This window comes from Rhamphochromis sp. 'chilingali', assembly GCF_963969265.1.
Source record: "Rhamphochromis sp. 'chilingali' genome assembly, chromosome: 16".
NCBI classification, from domain to species: domain Eukaryota; kingdom Metazoa; phylum Chordata; class Actinopteri; order Cichliformes; family Cichlidae; genus Rhamphochromis; species Rhamphochromis sp. 'chilingali'.
The window spans coordinates 7525324-7542805 of record NC_137943.1 but is presented as its reverse complement, the minus strand read 5'-3'; the positions used below and the strand labels follow the sequence as shown (position 1 = coordinate 7542805).

At 40.5% G+C, this 17482-nt stretch overlaps 1 protein-coding gene across 1 annotated transcript; it reads left to right on the top strand.

The window, feature by feature from the left end:
• Positions 1-2941: 2941 nt before the first annotated feature.
• LOC308383680 (somatostatin receptor type 5) lies at positions 2942-6576 on the top strand. Its single transcript, XM_080861745.1, has 2 exons — positions 2942-3480; positions 3906-6576. The coding sequence occupies exons 1-2, from the start codon at positions 3008-3010 to the stop codon at positions 4210-4212; spliced, it is 780 nt and encodes a 259-aa protein (XP_080717871.1). The 5' UTR covers positions 2942-3007; the 3' UTR covers positions 4213-6576.
• Positions 6577-17482: the final 10906 nt, after the last annotated feature.

Here is a 17482-nt window from a genome sequence, read left to right as displayed (position 1 = left end):
ATCTCAGGAGCTTTTATCGGTGTTTTGCAGAGATCAATATTTCCCCCTCACACTGAATTCAAATTGCCTAGCAAACACAAGAGGGGAAATTTGTAGAATTGTGGGTAACTGTCCACACCTCACTGTTAACGGTTTACTTTCTTTACACTAGGTTGTAAATTAGTTTTGATGCTATGCAGCCCCATTCTGCCACTGCTCTATTTGTAGCACTTACCTGGTAAAACACAGGTAAGCGTTTACTGTGAAACCTTTTCAGTATAAGATTTAAGTTTCTGCTTTCTTCTAGAGAATGAAATATGAAGATCAGTTTTACATCTACCCATTTGGTCCTAAGGAGTGGTTCAGTTAATGGGCTAATAATGCCATAAAGACTGAAAGGCATTGTAAACAAATAGCCTATAAAGAAGATCCATTAACACAAAGTGCCTTAAACATGCATTATTTTAATCACTAAGAGGGAACAAAAAATGTATTGGAAAATTATCCGACCGCTAACTTGTAGGACCTTTGTGAACACTTTCCTGATGAACTTACTGATACTGTTCCATCAATCCCTCACCCCTGCTATCTGCTTTAAAATATACCAAGATAGTGACGTACAAGCCTGAGGACTCGAAGACCACGAACCAGTGAGTGAGGTCACTTGTCCATTTCTCTTCATGCAAATCATCCAGTAGAGAAATCTAAACACATGATGGGAAAAGATTGAGTGAATTACATTTATTGTTTTTAATTTGAAATTGAAGTTTAAGAAAAGGGGGAAAAAAGACAGATTGGTATTAAAACTACCAACAACTATACACACCGGCCTAACTTCACTATACCAAAAGCTATAGTGAAGCAATGTCTTCACAAAAAGGGAAATTCAGACATTTCACAAAGGGAACCTGTTCTTTTATTGATTTGTAGCCTTTGCCACACAATATTAACTAGCTACGGTCATATATAATAATCAGAAGTACAGCCCGTCACTTTTTAAGGTTATTTAATAAAATAGACAGACATTGATTAGTGTGTAATTACATCTTCCAGCAAAGTGATGCATTCTCATAAACTTAATCCATTATAAATACATAGGAGTGGGCATTTGTGGAAGCTGTTGTGTTGACCCGCCATCTTGACTACAGTGGTTGAGATGTAAGTTGCCTAATAGTGTTTTATGTGGCTAGAGACGTTGTACGCCAAAAGCCAAAGAGAAGTTGTATTGTAGGGGCTGATTTCAAATTGTGTCTGCACTTTCAGACTCAAGATGTGAAGGATCATACACATGTTTTATCATCTGAGAAGAGGTCCTCTTCACCAAAAAAGCAAAGATGTGAAAAAAGACAAGGCAACTGGCATCTTGGAAAAAAAGCATCATGCTCTTCCTCCTCACCTCAATCCTCATTTCCTGAACTAAAGATATTTATGCACATAATCTGCATAAATATGCTTATTTATTCCCTATATTGTCAAAATTACTAGGTGTCAGCAGATTAGACATGCGATCCTCCTGTCTCTGGACAGCTGACGAGCCAGCTAAACAACAACAACAGCTGCTTATAAGCTAACATTATGCCGGCCAAGGTTAGGCTTGCGTGTCCTAAAAATCACACTCCCACACGCTAAGTGTCACAGTCCAACAGTGTTAGATCGACTTCAAAATAGGTCTATTTAATTCTGGCTAACAGCAGCTAACCTTGGCTAACAGCAGCTAACATCGGCTAACAGCAGCTATCAACCACTATCACCGGCTAACAGCAGCAAAACAGGAGCACTTCTCAACAGATTAGTCCAGGATATCCTCAACAACTCACCTCACTATTGCTGTCATCAGACAGAAGTGAGTTTCACTGACTTATCGAGTCATATCAGCCTCCTTTCATAAAGTTTTACAGCTTCCTCCAAAGTACATAGATGTGGACACCTGGCTATTGACAATGAGATGAACAGCAGCCGTTGTAGATAGGATTTTAACCTAGTTAAAGCTTAGTTACATGCAAATTGCAATCTACTGATATCTAGCAGTGGAATTTTACTCACTTTAACTTTAATGAAGCTTAAAAAATTGGGTCAAAGTAACTCAACAATTGATATGAGTGACTCAATTTAAATTATGTAATTTAAGTTAATTGACTCACATCCAGACAACTCCTGGCATATTTTGAGGAGCCTTTATTTGGATCCCTCTTTAAAGTGTGGTTTTCTTCAAGATGTTCCAGTGGGATACACTGGAGAGCAGCTGAATCAATCCATGAAGCCATTAGTAATGCTAATGACATTTAGTGGTGCATTCCTGTTGATGCATTTGGTAAAGTATCTGGGCAATGCTGAAGTTTCTGCTTAAACACTTATGTAGAATCAAGTATTCAGAAAACATCCCCTAACATCAGTGCGCATGCAGCCAAGTCCTCTCTTTAAACATCAAGTGAGTGTCTTGTTTACTTGTGGGGATAAGTGGTTTGTTTACATTCGGGGCTCCACTCTGGTTAAATCTTTCTCTTCACCAAAGTCTGCACATTGTTTTTCCTTCTTAACGACTAGTTTGTGTGTGTTGTCTATCCCTCTGGGAACAATCCTCCTTCGTCTGTCTGCTAGTGCCCGCCGAGGTGAGTTGTCTCGTTTGTGTCACGATGCAGTGGACTTGCTGATGTCACTCTGATTGTTTGTTACTTAAATCTCTTGAGAGACAGATCATCTAGTCTGAATCATCAGGCTTGTCAGTCTGAGGAAGGGCCCGGTGAGCTCCGAATTGCAAGTGATTTGGAAGAAGCAAGTCCTATTAGGAATATGAATAATACATTGGAGGCTATTAATAACTACAATTAGGTCTCAAAGTCATCATGTGTCTCTCTAAATTCCTGATTTGGAATGCTGTGCTCTCACAGTTGTTGGCATTTTTTCATCTTTTTCTTCATATTTGTAATTGTAGACATTTGCTGAGCCTTTTCGACCTCACGTACAATAGCTTTTTGTCCAACCACCCCAGCCTGGCCGTCATGCTCCCCTTTATTTTCCTTTATTTCCTATGCCTGACTATCCTCCATCTGTCTTTATTTCACAGCAGCATCTTTTTGCTGTCAGATTTGTCAGAGCCATGCCTGCTATCGTAAACCTCCTCTTTAATGTGGTTTCCACCAACACCACCATCTCCTTCGGTGTGGTGCTGCCAATGGTCAGCCTTGTCTCTCTTCTGATGGGTGTTGGTCATCTTCTGCTCTGGCTGGTGCTGTTGAGGAACCCCCGCAGTCGTTCCAAGCCAAGCTCCATCATGCTCCTCAATCTCAGCCTGGCAGATCTTGGCGCTCTGCTCACCCTGCCCTGTGCGCTCCTGACTGCCAGTTTCTATAACTGGCAGCTTGGCGGTGGGACCTGTGTCCTCCTGGGATTCACAACTTCAGTCACAGTGAGAGTGGAGATCTTCAGCCTGGCAGCATTGTCTGTGCTGAGGTATCGTATCGTTGCACCATGGATGAGACCGCCTGCTAGTCTGACAAAAGTGTGAGTGTGAAGCGGAGGTGGGTTTGTAAAAATCATTTGAGGCAGTGTTTGTACAGTTGTTTGACTGTATAATGTTTACAATGATTCCTTTAACATGTTGTTCACACCTGTAAAATATTACCTTTAAAAAGCTGCATAAATCTTTATTAAAGGTATTTAAATGTATTTCAGTACAATGGAGCAACTGACTGCTAAAGGATATCACATGTATCCCCTCTCGAGTTGGAGGAGACCAAAACAGAGCTTCAAGGAGAGCGACCAGATAAATAACTTCAAATGAATGCTACTTTTTCTCTGAAGACATCTTTTTCTTCTAATTACATATGGGAACTTAGCCGTGTACGTCCTCCACTGGAAGTTAGGCAGGTGTGCTGTATATACAGTAGCAAACAAATATACTTATCCCTTGTTTCCTTGTTCCACAGGTCATGCGCTGTGGTAGCCATTTGGCTGGTCTCGTTGACCATGGCATTACCGAAGGTCACCTACATTGACTTCAGTGGTGGTTGCACGTGGTCCGTTGGCCAAAACAAGTGGCTCTACTTCCTGGTTCCTGCCTTTCTGGTTTACTATGTGGCCCCTCTCTTCTGCATCACCGTTAACTGCGGCCTTATCATCTCTCACCTCCATAGCTGCAGGGGCTCGCTGGCCGCCGACAGACGCAACAAGAAAGCTACTGCGCTGCTCATTGGTTCCACTCTGGTTTTTGCAGTTAGCTGGTTGCCATATTGAGTTTGTCAATGTGTTGTCTCCTCATGTTATTTAGCTGCTTTTCCCATTAGCCGACTTGGGGCTAAACTATCTTCAACTTTGCTTCATCTGTCAGCCGCCACACCTGGGCCAACGCAGGAAGCGCAGAGCGTGTCCCTGCTGTGGGAAGTGGCGTCACTGACGGCCATTTTTTTGGTGTGCCTGGTGCCTTGCTGGAACCCACCACTGTACTTCCTGCTGTCCCGTCCTGCCGTACGTCAGCTCCGTGCCCTTTTGCCATCTTTTCTTCATGTTCAACGAGGAAAACCACCTGCACAACGCTGGCGTATCGCTCCTGCTCCTCCTCCCCCACGTTTGCCAATAGCTCAGCATTCTGCACACTCTCTCACTCATCAAACCCAGACACACGGGGTGACTTAATAAAGTTTACACAGCTGTGCTCACTCACATACCCTCGTGGGGCAATAGTCATATTAGATGTTATATCAACCGCTGTAAATCAAAATTCATGATTCATGCACTTTGTACAGAACATGCGTTTGTTTAGATCCTTTTGTGGTCAGTCTCATTCTGCTTGCTTTTGTAACACCTCTAAAAAGGCTCTTGGCAACAGTGTGTGTGAAGCTCTCAAATAGATGACAGTGTCTCATAAACAGAATGCATTAGGTGCCATAAAAACACAAGGTTTATATTTCTCAGCACAATACCAGTGTCACTCGGCAACTTCCTGTCTTAACACTGGCAATTTTCCATAAACACAAAGCTGGAAATCTGAAATGATTTAAAAACAGGTTTTGAAGACATTTCTCTTCATATACCAGAGCTCACATCACAGTTTCCAAATCCAGGTCACTGACCTTAAAACAACCTCTTTAGAGCTCCCACACGGGACCTGAACCTGTGATCTTAACAGCTTTTTTTGAAGGACGTCTGCTGACTGACATTAAACCAACCAAGCAAATGGAAATCAAACTACCAGTGGAACTTTTAAACAAACATCTCTGAACTTAAAGGAAAAAAATCTGATCATTATGTCATATAGCAGGTGTATAGTATGAAAAGAGGTTTGCTATGTTTCAGAAACCTGCCATAGGATGTCATTACATTCCATCTAGTAGATTACATCCAGCAATGTAACCTCACAGCCCCTTTACTTCACATTGTGACTGAGTAAAAGCACAGGAGACACAGTCAGCTATGCCTGCTTCCCCGAAAAGCGCCCTGTACAGCTTAGTAGCAACATTGTCTAAATTCAATGTCATTTGATAACCTTATGAAAAGAAGCCTCCTTGACTTATGGGAAGTATTACTAAAAAGATGACTTGTTTTGTTCTGAACTGTAATGCGTAGAAGTGCTTATTAAATCGGGATTTGACACAATAATTCACATCAGAAGATGACTGCATGGGAAAATGACTTCTTAACAAGTGGAGCCTATCTACATCCACGCTGATTTAATATCACAATGTAAAGGGCATGTCATGTATTTGCGCAGGTATGGGGGCTTTGTTTGACAAATTGGCAGAGGGCGGGTAATTGGATTTTTTTGTTGTTAGCCTATTCATTTCAAGATTTCTAGTAAGCAGCTGAGTTGCAATCACTTGCCCTGAAATATTGCATAATGGGTTTGTTTTTCAGCTGAAGTGAAGATTGCTTAAATTTTTATCACTAATATTTGCTTGATGCAGGGGTTCACTTTGGGTACATGCCTACTTGCTTTCTTGCTGAGAGTTAGATAAGAAGATTCTCTCAAATGTGTCTGCTTGATGTAAAGCACCAGGAAGGTTAGCATACAGAGTAGGTGCTGCAAAGGGTCAACTTTGCTCTGTCTAATACACGTTTAAACTCACACCTCTTTTAATTTAGCATTAAATGTATTATCTATATTGGACATAACAACCTGAGGTCTGGTTTTTTAAGTTCTGTATTTCTGGTGATGGATAGAGACAAGCTAGCAGCTTCCCTGTTTCATATATTTACATATGCTATGCTAAGCTAGCAGATGGCTAACTGAAGCTTTATATTTAGCAAACACATACATTTACTGAAAGTATCAGCATGAAAGCACTTATTTACTGCAAGCATATATTGTTAATCTGTTATTGTTAATCTTTTGGGGCATTTGGGGACACGAGGAATTAGTCGCCTATTTGTACATCCAGCAACCACAAAGCCGCAATCCTTGTGTGGTGTTTCTAACCAGGGTCACTCCTGTCCCACAATCTTTTAAAGGTGTAATATTCCCATTGAAATATTATTAACCACTTCAGCAAATGATCTGAAATGATCAGGCAAACATGAAACTTATTGGAAGAATATGTTTGTTTGTTTTTCTCTCCTAAAATGAATCCTGAATCTTTTAGGTTTGTTTGCCATCTGTTTGTATGTGAGAGGACAGTTTTAAATCTTTGCATTATTGTCCACTTGTTCTGTTTCTGTATCATTAATCAATATAAAAAATTCAGCTCCTGGTCCCAGCCTTTCATGTATTTAATTTTTTAAATATAAATCCAGTGCCACTGGCGACTTGTGTAAAATGTTCTCTCTGTTTTAGGTCTTCTACTCTTCTCGCTAACTAGTTAAACATGTGGTTCCTCAGCAGCTAAATGTTCACATGAGCATAATGAATTCTTAAATAAAATCCAAAGTGATAGTCATTCATTTCCTTGGATGGGTAAAAGTAATACAGTTCCACCCGTTTTGTTATCTAGATCTGTGGCTAGATGCACAGGACCATGACGAATAAATGAATGAAATGAATACAGTGATCCCTAACCTTGTGGGGGCCTTCTCATTGACAGCCACAAATCCTGCCTTAGTTACCTCTTGACCTCCTGACTCAGAGTGCACAGCTGGATATTCAAATGACAGACTGCAGTGTTTCCATTAGCAGGGAGCAGGCGGGGTTTTTTTGTCAATGCTATCTTGGTGGCTAATGAGAGCACTTATCTCTGTCATCTGTCTGTGCTGTGATCCTCTCATGCGGTGCAAGGCACTCACAAGCTCTGATGTCCTGATGAGACTTAATTAAGTCTCTAGATTAGAGAAAGCTTAAAATATAAGTCACGCTCAGCAGGCCCATTGAGAGAATCCTTCCCATTTCTATTCTCTGTATTGACTGAAGTCCCAGCATGTCTAGGGACCTGCTGTATTACTGAAAATGCTGCAAGTTCAGACACTGAGCAGAATGGGCTGCAAAGTGAAGCTGACAAAATATTAATATCCAAGGGATTCAGGAGACAGTTGATACAAAGGAAGGCCCTTTTATCTCACTTCTGCTTGGACATTTAGGCGAAGTATGATTGTGTTCAGGACTGGACACTTACCACTTAATAGCCTTAAAATTATGTTAGGTCATTCACTCTCACTGAGCACTGTTTAAATCCCACAGAGAGGATGTGTTTAATGAGACTAAAATGATACCCTGTACACACACACACACACACACAACTGTCTGAATGATCTTTTCCGAAAACGTTGTGACACTGTAAAATAAGAATATTTCATAAAAACACGAGAAAAACAATCTAATAAACCCACATTTTATTCACAAAAGAACATAGAAAACATCACAAAAAGACATTCCACTGTTTCATGAAAAATATTAGCTCATTGTGAATCTGGAACAGGGAGAACAAAAGGCTGGAAAAGTAAGTCGCACTAAAAAGAAAAAGCTGCAGCAACATTTTGGGACTAACTAGATTAACTGGTAACATGACCGGGTATAAAAAGATCATCATGAAAATGCAGAGGTTCACCAGTCTGCAAGTATTGTATGTATTTGTGGTAGAATTTTGGAATAGTGTTTCTTCTAATGACTGAATATCTCATCATCTACAGTACAAAATATCATCAAAAGGTTTTGAGAATCTGGGCACTAGACTGAAAATGAATAGTGGATGTCCCTGTTCTTTAGGCCCTCGGGTTGTACTGCATTAAATACAGGAATGATTCTCTTAAGGAAATCATTGCACAGGCTCAGGAACACTTTCAGACACCAATCTCTGTCAACATATTTCACCATGCATTCATAATGCAGGTCAAAGTTTTGTCATGCAAAAGAGAAACCATATGTGAATGTGATCCAGAAATGCTGTTGCCTTCTCTCGGTCAAAGCTCATTTAAAATGGACTGAGGCCAAGTTAAAAACTGCTCTGGGGTCAGACGACCTGAAATTATTTTGGGAAAACATGGACCCTGCTAAAGAGGTGAAGGACCATAGCACTCATTTCAAAAGCCTGTATCTCTGATGGTATGTAGGTACATCAGTGGCTTGCACATCTGGAATGATGATATACAGATTTTAGAGCCACAAATGTTCCCATTCAGACATTTTTTTAAAAAAATTTTCAGGGAAGACCTTTCACATTTCAGCAAGACAATGCCAAACTGCATACTGCAGGTATTTGTAGTAGGAGAGTCTCTGTGCTAAACTGGTCTGCCTGCAGTCCAGACTTTTTCAGAAACTGAAAACATTTGGCCCATCATAAAATCAAAAATATGAAAACAAATATGACCCAGAACTATTGACAAGCTAGAATCGCGTGTCAGACAAGAATGGGAAAAATGTTCTTGAGTCCAGCAGCTGCTCTCCTCAGCTCCCAGATGTTTACTGACTGCTGTTTAAAGAAGAGGGGATGTCACACAGTGATAAACACGGGCCTTTCCCAATTCTTTTGCTGCTATCAAATTCAAAATGAATATTTTCTCACTTAAAAACAGTTCATGTGTTTTCCATGTTCTATTATGTATAAAATATGGTTTGATGACATTTGCAAATCATTACTTTCTGTTTTTTCAGAGTTATATTTGTAAGTACATGGAATATGTTTAATCTTTCATTACACACAAAAATCATTCTCACTTTAAATTATATTCAAAGTGAGATAATTTGATGATTTGTATGTGCTTACCTGTGCATTGCATCATAATGTTACCTTGAAGTCTGTCTATTTTAAATCCTTGGTTTTTGAAATGACTCACGTAGGACTTTCTCTAAAGCTGAGACATGAATGATGGAGCTTCAGTTTTGCTTGACAAATTTATGTTTGGAGCAGTGCAATAAGCATGCAGTTTTTGTCTTTAAAACTCATAAACTAATCAGCCAAAACATTAAAACCACCTGCCTAAAATTGTTTATGCATGTCTGGCTTGTGGCTCTCAAGTGCTGATCATTCAGGTCATGTGAGGAGTGGGGTGGGACCTCCATACAGCAGGCATTGGGCATCACAGATGCTCAAATAGATTTGGGGCATGGGGAGTTTAGAGGCTGGCTCAGCATCACACCTACGTGTTCTTTATTGTGTTTTGAGCTTACTGAGCCTTTTTTGCGATGTTTACGTGGGTAGAAAGTGCCAGAATAACGACCACATGAACCCAGGACCAAGGTTTCCCTGTAGAACATTGCAGTGGAACAAGATGATCAGTCTTATTTACCTCACGCTGTTGATTAGCACTTTAAAAGTTATGTTAGTTGGAAGTTACAGATGCACATTTCCAGAGGGTACAGAGCAACTTAACCTTTTATTCTGTGTGTCTGGTGAATGTAAGTCTAATTTTCACTGCTTTTAGTTTTGCTTTAGTTCCTCACAGCATAACCAGTCAAGATAATCGGCCACCCTCACTGAGCCAAGCCGTGTCCGACCACTTGATAAAAGCAAATCATTTGGTAATGCCTTGAATAATTAAGCGTGACTGATGTAATAGTCACGGTGGCACGGTGGTTAGCACTGTTGCCGCACAGCAAGAAGGTCCTGAGTTCAATTCCACCATCAGGCCGGGGTCTTTCTGTGTGGAGTTTGCATGTTCTACCCGTGTTTGCGTGGGTTCCCTCCGGGTACTCCAGCTTCCTCCCACCGTCCAAAGACATGCAGCTTGTGGGGATAGGTTAATTGGAAAATCCAAATTGCCACTAGGTGTGAATGTGAGTGCAAATGGTTGTCTGTCCCTGTGTGTTGGCCCTGCGACAGACTGGCGACCTGTCCAGGGTGTACCCCGCCTCTCGCCCTATGACAGCTGGGATAGGCTCCAGCGCCCCCCGCGACCCTGAAAAGGATAAGCGGAAGCAAATGGATGGATGATGTAATATGATGCAAGAACTTGAAAATACAGTTAACTTTGACATTTTAGTTGTTTAATGCTGCTGGGCTCAGAAGCTAGCCAGACCAGTCTCGAGACCACTTTTAAGTGGTCTTGGGCTTGTCTTGGTCTCGATACCCTCTGGTCTTGGTCTTGTGTTGGTCTTGGTTTAGGCGATCTTGACTACAAGTCTACTAGCCACTGCATTTGTGTTTGTTTGACAACTAGCTTAACACATGTTTAACAGAGTTTTGCTCTGTCCTTTGGTCAATGTGATGTAGTAATTAATTTGCATATTAATTAGCATAGCTCTAAATCCTACAAGGTTTAGAAGATTGCATCTTGCTGAAGCAAGAGCTGAGTTTGAGGTGTTTAAATGATAATAATTAGATCACACAGTTTAGACATATTGATCAGTGCCTTTGCCTCTTTTTATCAGTAGGATTATGACAAAAGTACCAAGCCAAAACTGAAAAGGATGCTCCGATAACCGACGTTTGCAGTGTGTCCTTAAAAAAGTTAAGGAAACTGGACAGGTGGAAGACAAAAGAAGAAGTGGCAGGCCTAAAACACTACAGCAGGTGAATAGTATCTGAATGTCTCAAAGAAACAGGAAAAATCATGGGCTGCCAAATTACACAAAAACTAGTCTACAAATCAGTGGCAGCAGGTCTCATGGAGTGATGAATCTAATTGTGAAATTGTTGGTTTAAGTCAATATGGATGGAGGAGGTCACAAAAGATGTACAACACTGTAAAACAGTGGAAGCTCTGTGATGGTTTAAAGCTGCATTTCAGTCATGCACTTTCCATGCAGTGCCATCTGGAAAGTGTTTTATTTGCATGACAATGATCCCAAACACACTGCCAATGCAGTAAAAACATACATGGATAGAAAAATACACAATGAAACACTATCAGTCATGGATTGGCCTGCTCAGATCCCACATGTCAACATTACTGAAGCAGTGTTGGATCATGGTGACAGAGAACAAAAGGAGCCAACATCCAAAGAAGAGCTTTGAATGTCCTTCAAGAAGCCCAGAGAACTATTTCTGAAGACTAGTTATAGAAATTACAAGAAATCGGCCTGAGAGAGTTCAGGTTGTGTTGAAGAATAAATGTTGTCATACCAAATACTGACTTTCAAGCTCATTAGAAATAACAAAGTCTGTTTTTTTTTTATTTCCATTGCTTGAACGTGTTTCAATAAATCTGAATTGCTCAACTTATTAATTAATGAGCATGGGCACTGCCCATGGACAAGGTTTATGGCATTAAGTTATGACATTGTAACTCTTTGAAAGCTTTGAGGGGGAAAAAGATCAAGAGAAAATGACATCTTAACATTACCGCCAAGTTGCCTTTCACTGGCTTTACCTGGCTTGTAAGTTTGATCTCTAATCTTTCTCTGTCTGCACGGAGGAAGAAGCAGAGTACATTTGCAAGGCTTGATTCCTTTTATATTAAAGACGGTAGATATGAGTCAGGTGCACTTTCAGAAGGAACCAAAATGGAATAAAAATCTCTGTATCTGCAATAGTAGAAGTCTGAGCCATAAAAGGATTTTCAGTGCGGACTGCAAGAACGAAGATACCAATTGATGACAGGTTTAAAAGAGTGGTATAAAAATGAAAATGAAAAACCAGGAAAAACTGGGTTTGCATGGATCAACAGAAGGCATTAAAATGTCTCATGTTTAATAGTAGTGGAGGGAAAATTCTGACATGGATACTAACAGCATACAATTTACCAACCTCTGCCACAAGATCTCCAACAAAAAAAAGCAACAGTAACAAGCATCCCTGTTAGTGCTGTAGTCATTGTTGCTTTATTTAAAAACAGACAAACCAATAAAACCAGACTAACTGTTTTAGTCTGTGAAATAAAATTCTTATATAACTCCACAGTGAGAGAGCTGTTTCCCCAAACTTAAAGCTTGCCTTGCAGCTCGTTCCAGTCACTGTTAGCAGCAAAGTGCACTGAATTGTAAAATAGTCTGAACTCAGGGACAGACTGTGGCGAGGAGAAACGCAGCATTATGGGAAGCTGATTTTTAGTGTGAATGCTGATTAAGCACTCGCAGTATTGAGATGCTATTTTTATTCTGTATGTCTTTCACAGGTTATCTCCTCCAACACCTCCAAACCATTCTAGACCATTAGATTCCTCTTCTTTTAGATGTGTGTGCTTCTATTTTATTTCATTTCTAACGTTTATGTTTTTTTAAATAAACAACTTTATTCAAAAAAAACTTATAATGTATTTCAGTGGAGAGAATGTGCAAAGAGGATTCAACCTACTCCTCTTTCAACTCTATCTACTTCCACATACGTTGACCTACACACATCATTCAAACTTTAAAACAAAGCCAAGACATTGAACTATTTATCTTTCCACTGTCTTTTATAGTTTTTCTTCAGTTCCAGTTTAGGTTTAATGCTTTTTTCATGTGTTTCAGAGTTTATAATGGTGTCTATGGGACAGAGTGTTGGCGGTTTCACTGAGAAGACCAACTGCCACAGTGGCAGAAACCAAAAGATTCGTTTTTAAAATGTATCTCTCAATTGCTGCTGTGTCCACAGTTTTCGCTCTACAGCCATCATTTTACCCTCAAAACGTTGCCACCGTGGTCCACTTTCCAACTATGTGTCTCTCAAAGCTAAGAGATGTAAACTTTTTGAACTGTGTGGATGCAAGTGAATGGAGTACCTTGTAACCGACACATAGAGATTCATTGTATTTTCAGTGAGGAGTCTCAACACAGAGCGTTCTCATTCCCAATGCGTAACATACAGACGATTTGCCACAGCCCCAGCCTTGTCACAGTAAAGCGAAAGGTACCTTTCTGCGTCCCTATGACACGCTCCGTATTGTTAATTGAAGCACTTTTTATTTACTTCGTGGCTTTCTATTGCAGCCTTAACCCTAACATTGTCATGTGCTGTGTGCAGGCAGGAATTGGGGCACACGAGGAAACACAGCCAAGAGAGAGGACGCGACACGTTACTGAGGGAGACGCGGACATAAATACACAGAAGGATAACGAGGGACGTGGGAGAACACGGGGAACACAGCTGACACTGATAATCACAACGAGACAGGGCAGGAGCAAACACAACGTGACGTACACTGACGGGAGACTATCGAAGTAAAACAGGAAGTACACCGAGACGCAGACCGGGGAGAACACGGGAGAGTACAGACATAATGGGCTGGGAAGGCATAAAACACAAGGAGGGGAAACAAGGCATAAGAACTGATACACTGAGGGAGACACAGGGGTAAAGACACGAGGGGAAATCTAATAACGACATCTAAACAGAATAACCTGGGGACCCTTCAAATAAACAGCGGACTTAAAACATAATAATATCTAATGATTACAGGAAAACACAAAACATCGGGTAGAAGTCCCGGGACCATGACAAACATTACCCCTAACCTTAACCATAACCTTACATGTATAGATTCATTCCAACCTGCTCTCATCACTCAGATCTCGTAACATACCAACGATTTGTTACATAGCGTCTGGTCAAAGGAGTTTGCAAAGAAAAGCGTCTGGACTTCTTTAAGTTGCTTGAAGACGTTTCACCTCTCATCCGAGAAGCTTCTTCAGTTCTAAGGTCAAATGGTGGAGAGTCCCAGATATAAACCTAGTGGGAGTAACCCCCCACAGAGGGACAAAAGGACCCCCTGATGATCCTCTAATCGCCTGAGCCAAGGTGTGAAACTGGGTGTGGGTCCCAATCAGCCAGAGTTTCGGGTGTGTTCATTGTGAAACCTGGCCCCACATAGCGTCTGCATACATAGCGTCTGCATGTTACGTGTTGGGATGAGATGTCCTCAACAGCAGGAAAGACTGAACGTTTTTTAACTCCTGTGACCACATTTTTACACCAGGAACATTAAAAACACACTGTTATGTAGAACAATCTTTCAGACCCACATGGTTTAAAAAATATTTTGATAGGAGTTAAGATTTTGGATTTAGGGGTTAGGAACATCCAGGATTGACAGATTTTAAGGAGGTTCTTCAACTGCTGGAACATCAAGCACTGACAGACTTTCAAACAGGAATTCCTCACTGGAAAAAACATTTGACATTCGCAGACTTTCAGAAAGAGGTTCTTCACTTGGAAGAACATTAGACATGGACAAATTTTCAGCAGGTTCTTCACACTCATTGTGGTTCACAGGAGTGAGCGATGAAGTGATGCTATATTAGAGTCTGTCTCTGGACTGGTTGTTTGCTACTCTGTGACTTCAGCTGGGAGCGGTTCCCCGGTGGGTCGAGGATCATACTTTAGGTTCAGTATTATAGTTATGTTATTCTGGTCTGAACCTCAGACGAGAACTGGTCATAAGAATTGAGTCAGCTTTTTCAAGTTCTGCTACAGAAAGCTATAAGACAGCCTCACCTTCACCTCTATCTGACAACACACCGTTAATAATTTGTCTTCTCAGTGTTGCCACAATATTTTTGGTTGCTGAATACAAATAAGAGCAGAAAAGTCACTGTTGAAAATTTAATACTAAAGTTCCACATTATGAAAAGTTTTTTTTCTGTCCACCAAAGTAAATATGATTCAATAGATTTTTGTAAAATTCAACTTACCACCAGAACCGACAAAAATATTCATAATTAACACACTTCCCATTGTGGGAGGACTGCTCACAATCACACACAGCAGATGTTTTGCAAAGATTCAGATTTTCTTTTTAGAGTTTTGAGTTTAGACCTTTAAAATATGTAATTCCACTCTTAAAATGGAATTAAAGTAATTTAATTAAAGTCAAGTGAAGTTAAAGAATGTTAGATTTCAATATTCATTCAGATTTTTGCTGACTCTAAATTTTCTTTGGTCAATACTAAAATTTTTTCTAATGTACATTATAAAGATATTTAACTACTTTCGTGTGAACTTCAGCTTTCAACAGTTCTGCACTTTCAGCTTACAGGTGAATGATTCAGTGTATTGCAGTTAAATTTAACAAGTATTTAACAAATATTCCCAAATATTTAAGCAATTACAGGATTTCAGCTAAAAAAAATAAAAATAATAATTCATGTATCAGCATCCATCCATGCCTTTTCTTCTGCCGGGTCGCGGGGGCAGCAGCCCAAGCAGAGAAGCCCAGACCTCCCTCTCCCCAGCCACCTCCTCCAGCTTATCCGGGGGAACACCAAGGCATTCCCAGGCCAGCTGAGAGATATAATCTCTCCAGCGTGTCCTGGTTCTGCCCCGGTGGGACATGCCCGGAAAACCTCACCCAGGAGGCACCCAGGGGGCATCCTTGTCAGATGCCCGAACCACCTCAACTGGTTCCTTTCAATGTGGAGGAGCAGCGGCTCTATTCTGAGCCCCTCCCGAATGGTTGAACTTCTCACCCTATCTCTAAGAAAGAGGCCAGCCACCCTTCGGAGGAAGCCCATTTCCGCCACTTGTATCCGCGATCTTGTTCTTTCGGTCACTACCCACAGCTCTTGACCATAGGTGAGGGTAGGGGCGTAGATCAACCAGTAAATTGAGAGCTTCGCTTTTACAACATAAAAGCACCATAGCTTAAATAATTGTCTAAAATTGTAGACGGTAACTGATTTTTGTGGATGCTTCTACCTCTGGCTGTGAGTACTTCTACAAACACTCAAACCTGCAGCTTATGTGAAATTATACCAGAAATCAAAAGAGCACTCCAAGCATTGAACAGAGACCTTCAGACAACATAGGAAATGTTGAAACTGAGAATTTTATTACACTTTAAAAAATACACTTTGATTTTGAATTTAATGACCACAAAACTTACTCTAAAAAAGAAGAAAAAAATAAGAACTTGGTGTAATGTATCACAACTATTTTACTATTTATGTATTCAGCTAACTGTTTATATTAATCAGTAACATAACTGGGAATAAAAAAAGACCATCCAAGAGAGTCATTCAGTAAGACAGGGGTTTGCAACATTATGAGTGTACATTTGTTCAACAATCTCAGATATGTGTTATTTTTCTAATAAAAAAACTGCAAAGAATTTAGTAATTTCATCATCTATGATAAATAATATTTCTGTATGCAAGGGACAGAGCTAAGAAGCATGCACATTATAGGGACAACAGTACTGGGCAATCTACACATTACACCTGCAGGAGCTGTGGTCATATTATTAGGGCCTTTGGGCACATTGAAAACGGACACACTTCAGTAGTGGACATGGTTTCTTTGACTCTGGCTTCTTCTGAAAAGCACAATCTGAAACACACTTCATTGCTGCATTCACACACACAGTTCAAAACTCTACCATGGAAAGAAAAAAATCGCATGCCTGCAATTCACTCAGAGCCCAAACTCATTTAAGATGGACTGAGGCGAAATCATTCACACTACATCCTGTGGGTAAAGAACACAGGAAGACCGCGACCATCTGCTTTTTTCTTTTAAATCAAGGTGTAGTGTAAATACAGCATTCATGATAGTGTGGGGCTCACGTGGAATGGATAATATTCACATCTTTAAGAATCAATAATGCTGACGTATGTATGTAGTTTTTAGAATCATATGCACTATATGGACAAAAGTACTGTGCCACCTACACATTACACTCACAGGAGCTGCTCAGCCGTGGGAACCCATGCTGTGAAGCTGCTGGCACATCGCTTTTGTGCTGATGTTAAAGGCAGAGGAGGTTTAGAGCAGCAGCCGAGCATTTGGTTTTATGCACTTTATGCCTCAGCACGTAGTGTATTAAAAAGTTACAGACTTACGGAGACCCTGCTGTGTATCTTAATGTGGTCTGCAACATCTTTGCTGAGTCGCTGCGCTTCCTAAACATTTCCACTTTATGTAAGAGGGAAGAACTTTGCAATGAAGACATCCTGTTACAGTACCACACTCAAACTCAGTGAGCTCTTTAAAGCAACTCATTCCTTCACAAATGTTTATAAAGTGTGTGATTTTAGACACCTGTGATCATGAGACTGAGACTGTATGTTTTCATCCAGACTACCTCAATATCAGGGCTGGCTTAATATTTATTAACTGGATTGGTGGATAGGTACACTCTACACATTTAAACATTTTCCAATTGGGATTTATTTCTCTCTCTACTCAAACAAGTAAGTTCTTTAAAGTGCTGTCCGTGATATAATTCTTGTTAATGAAGGCCTCATGCCAAAGCCCGTTGGTCAAGTGACAATATCTGTTCTTTCTGC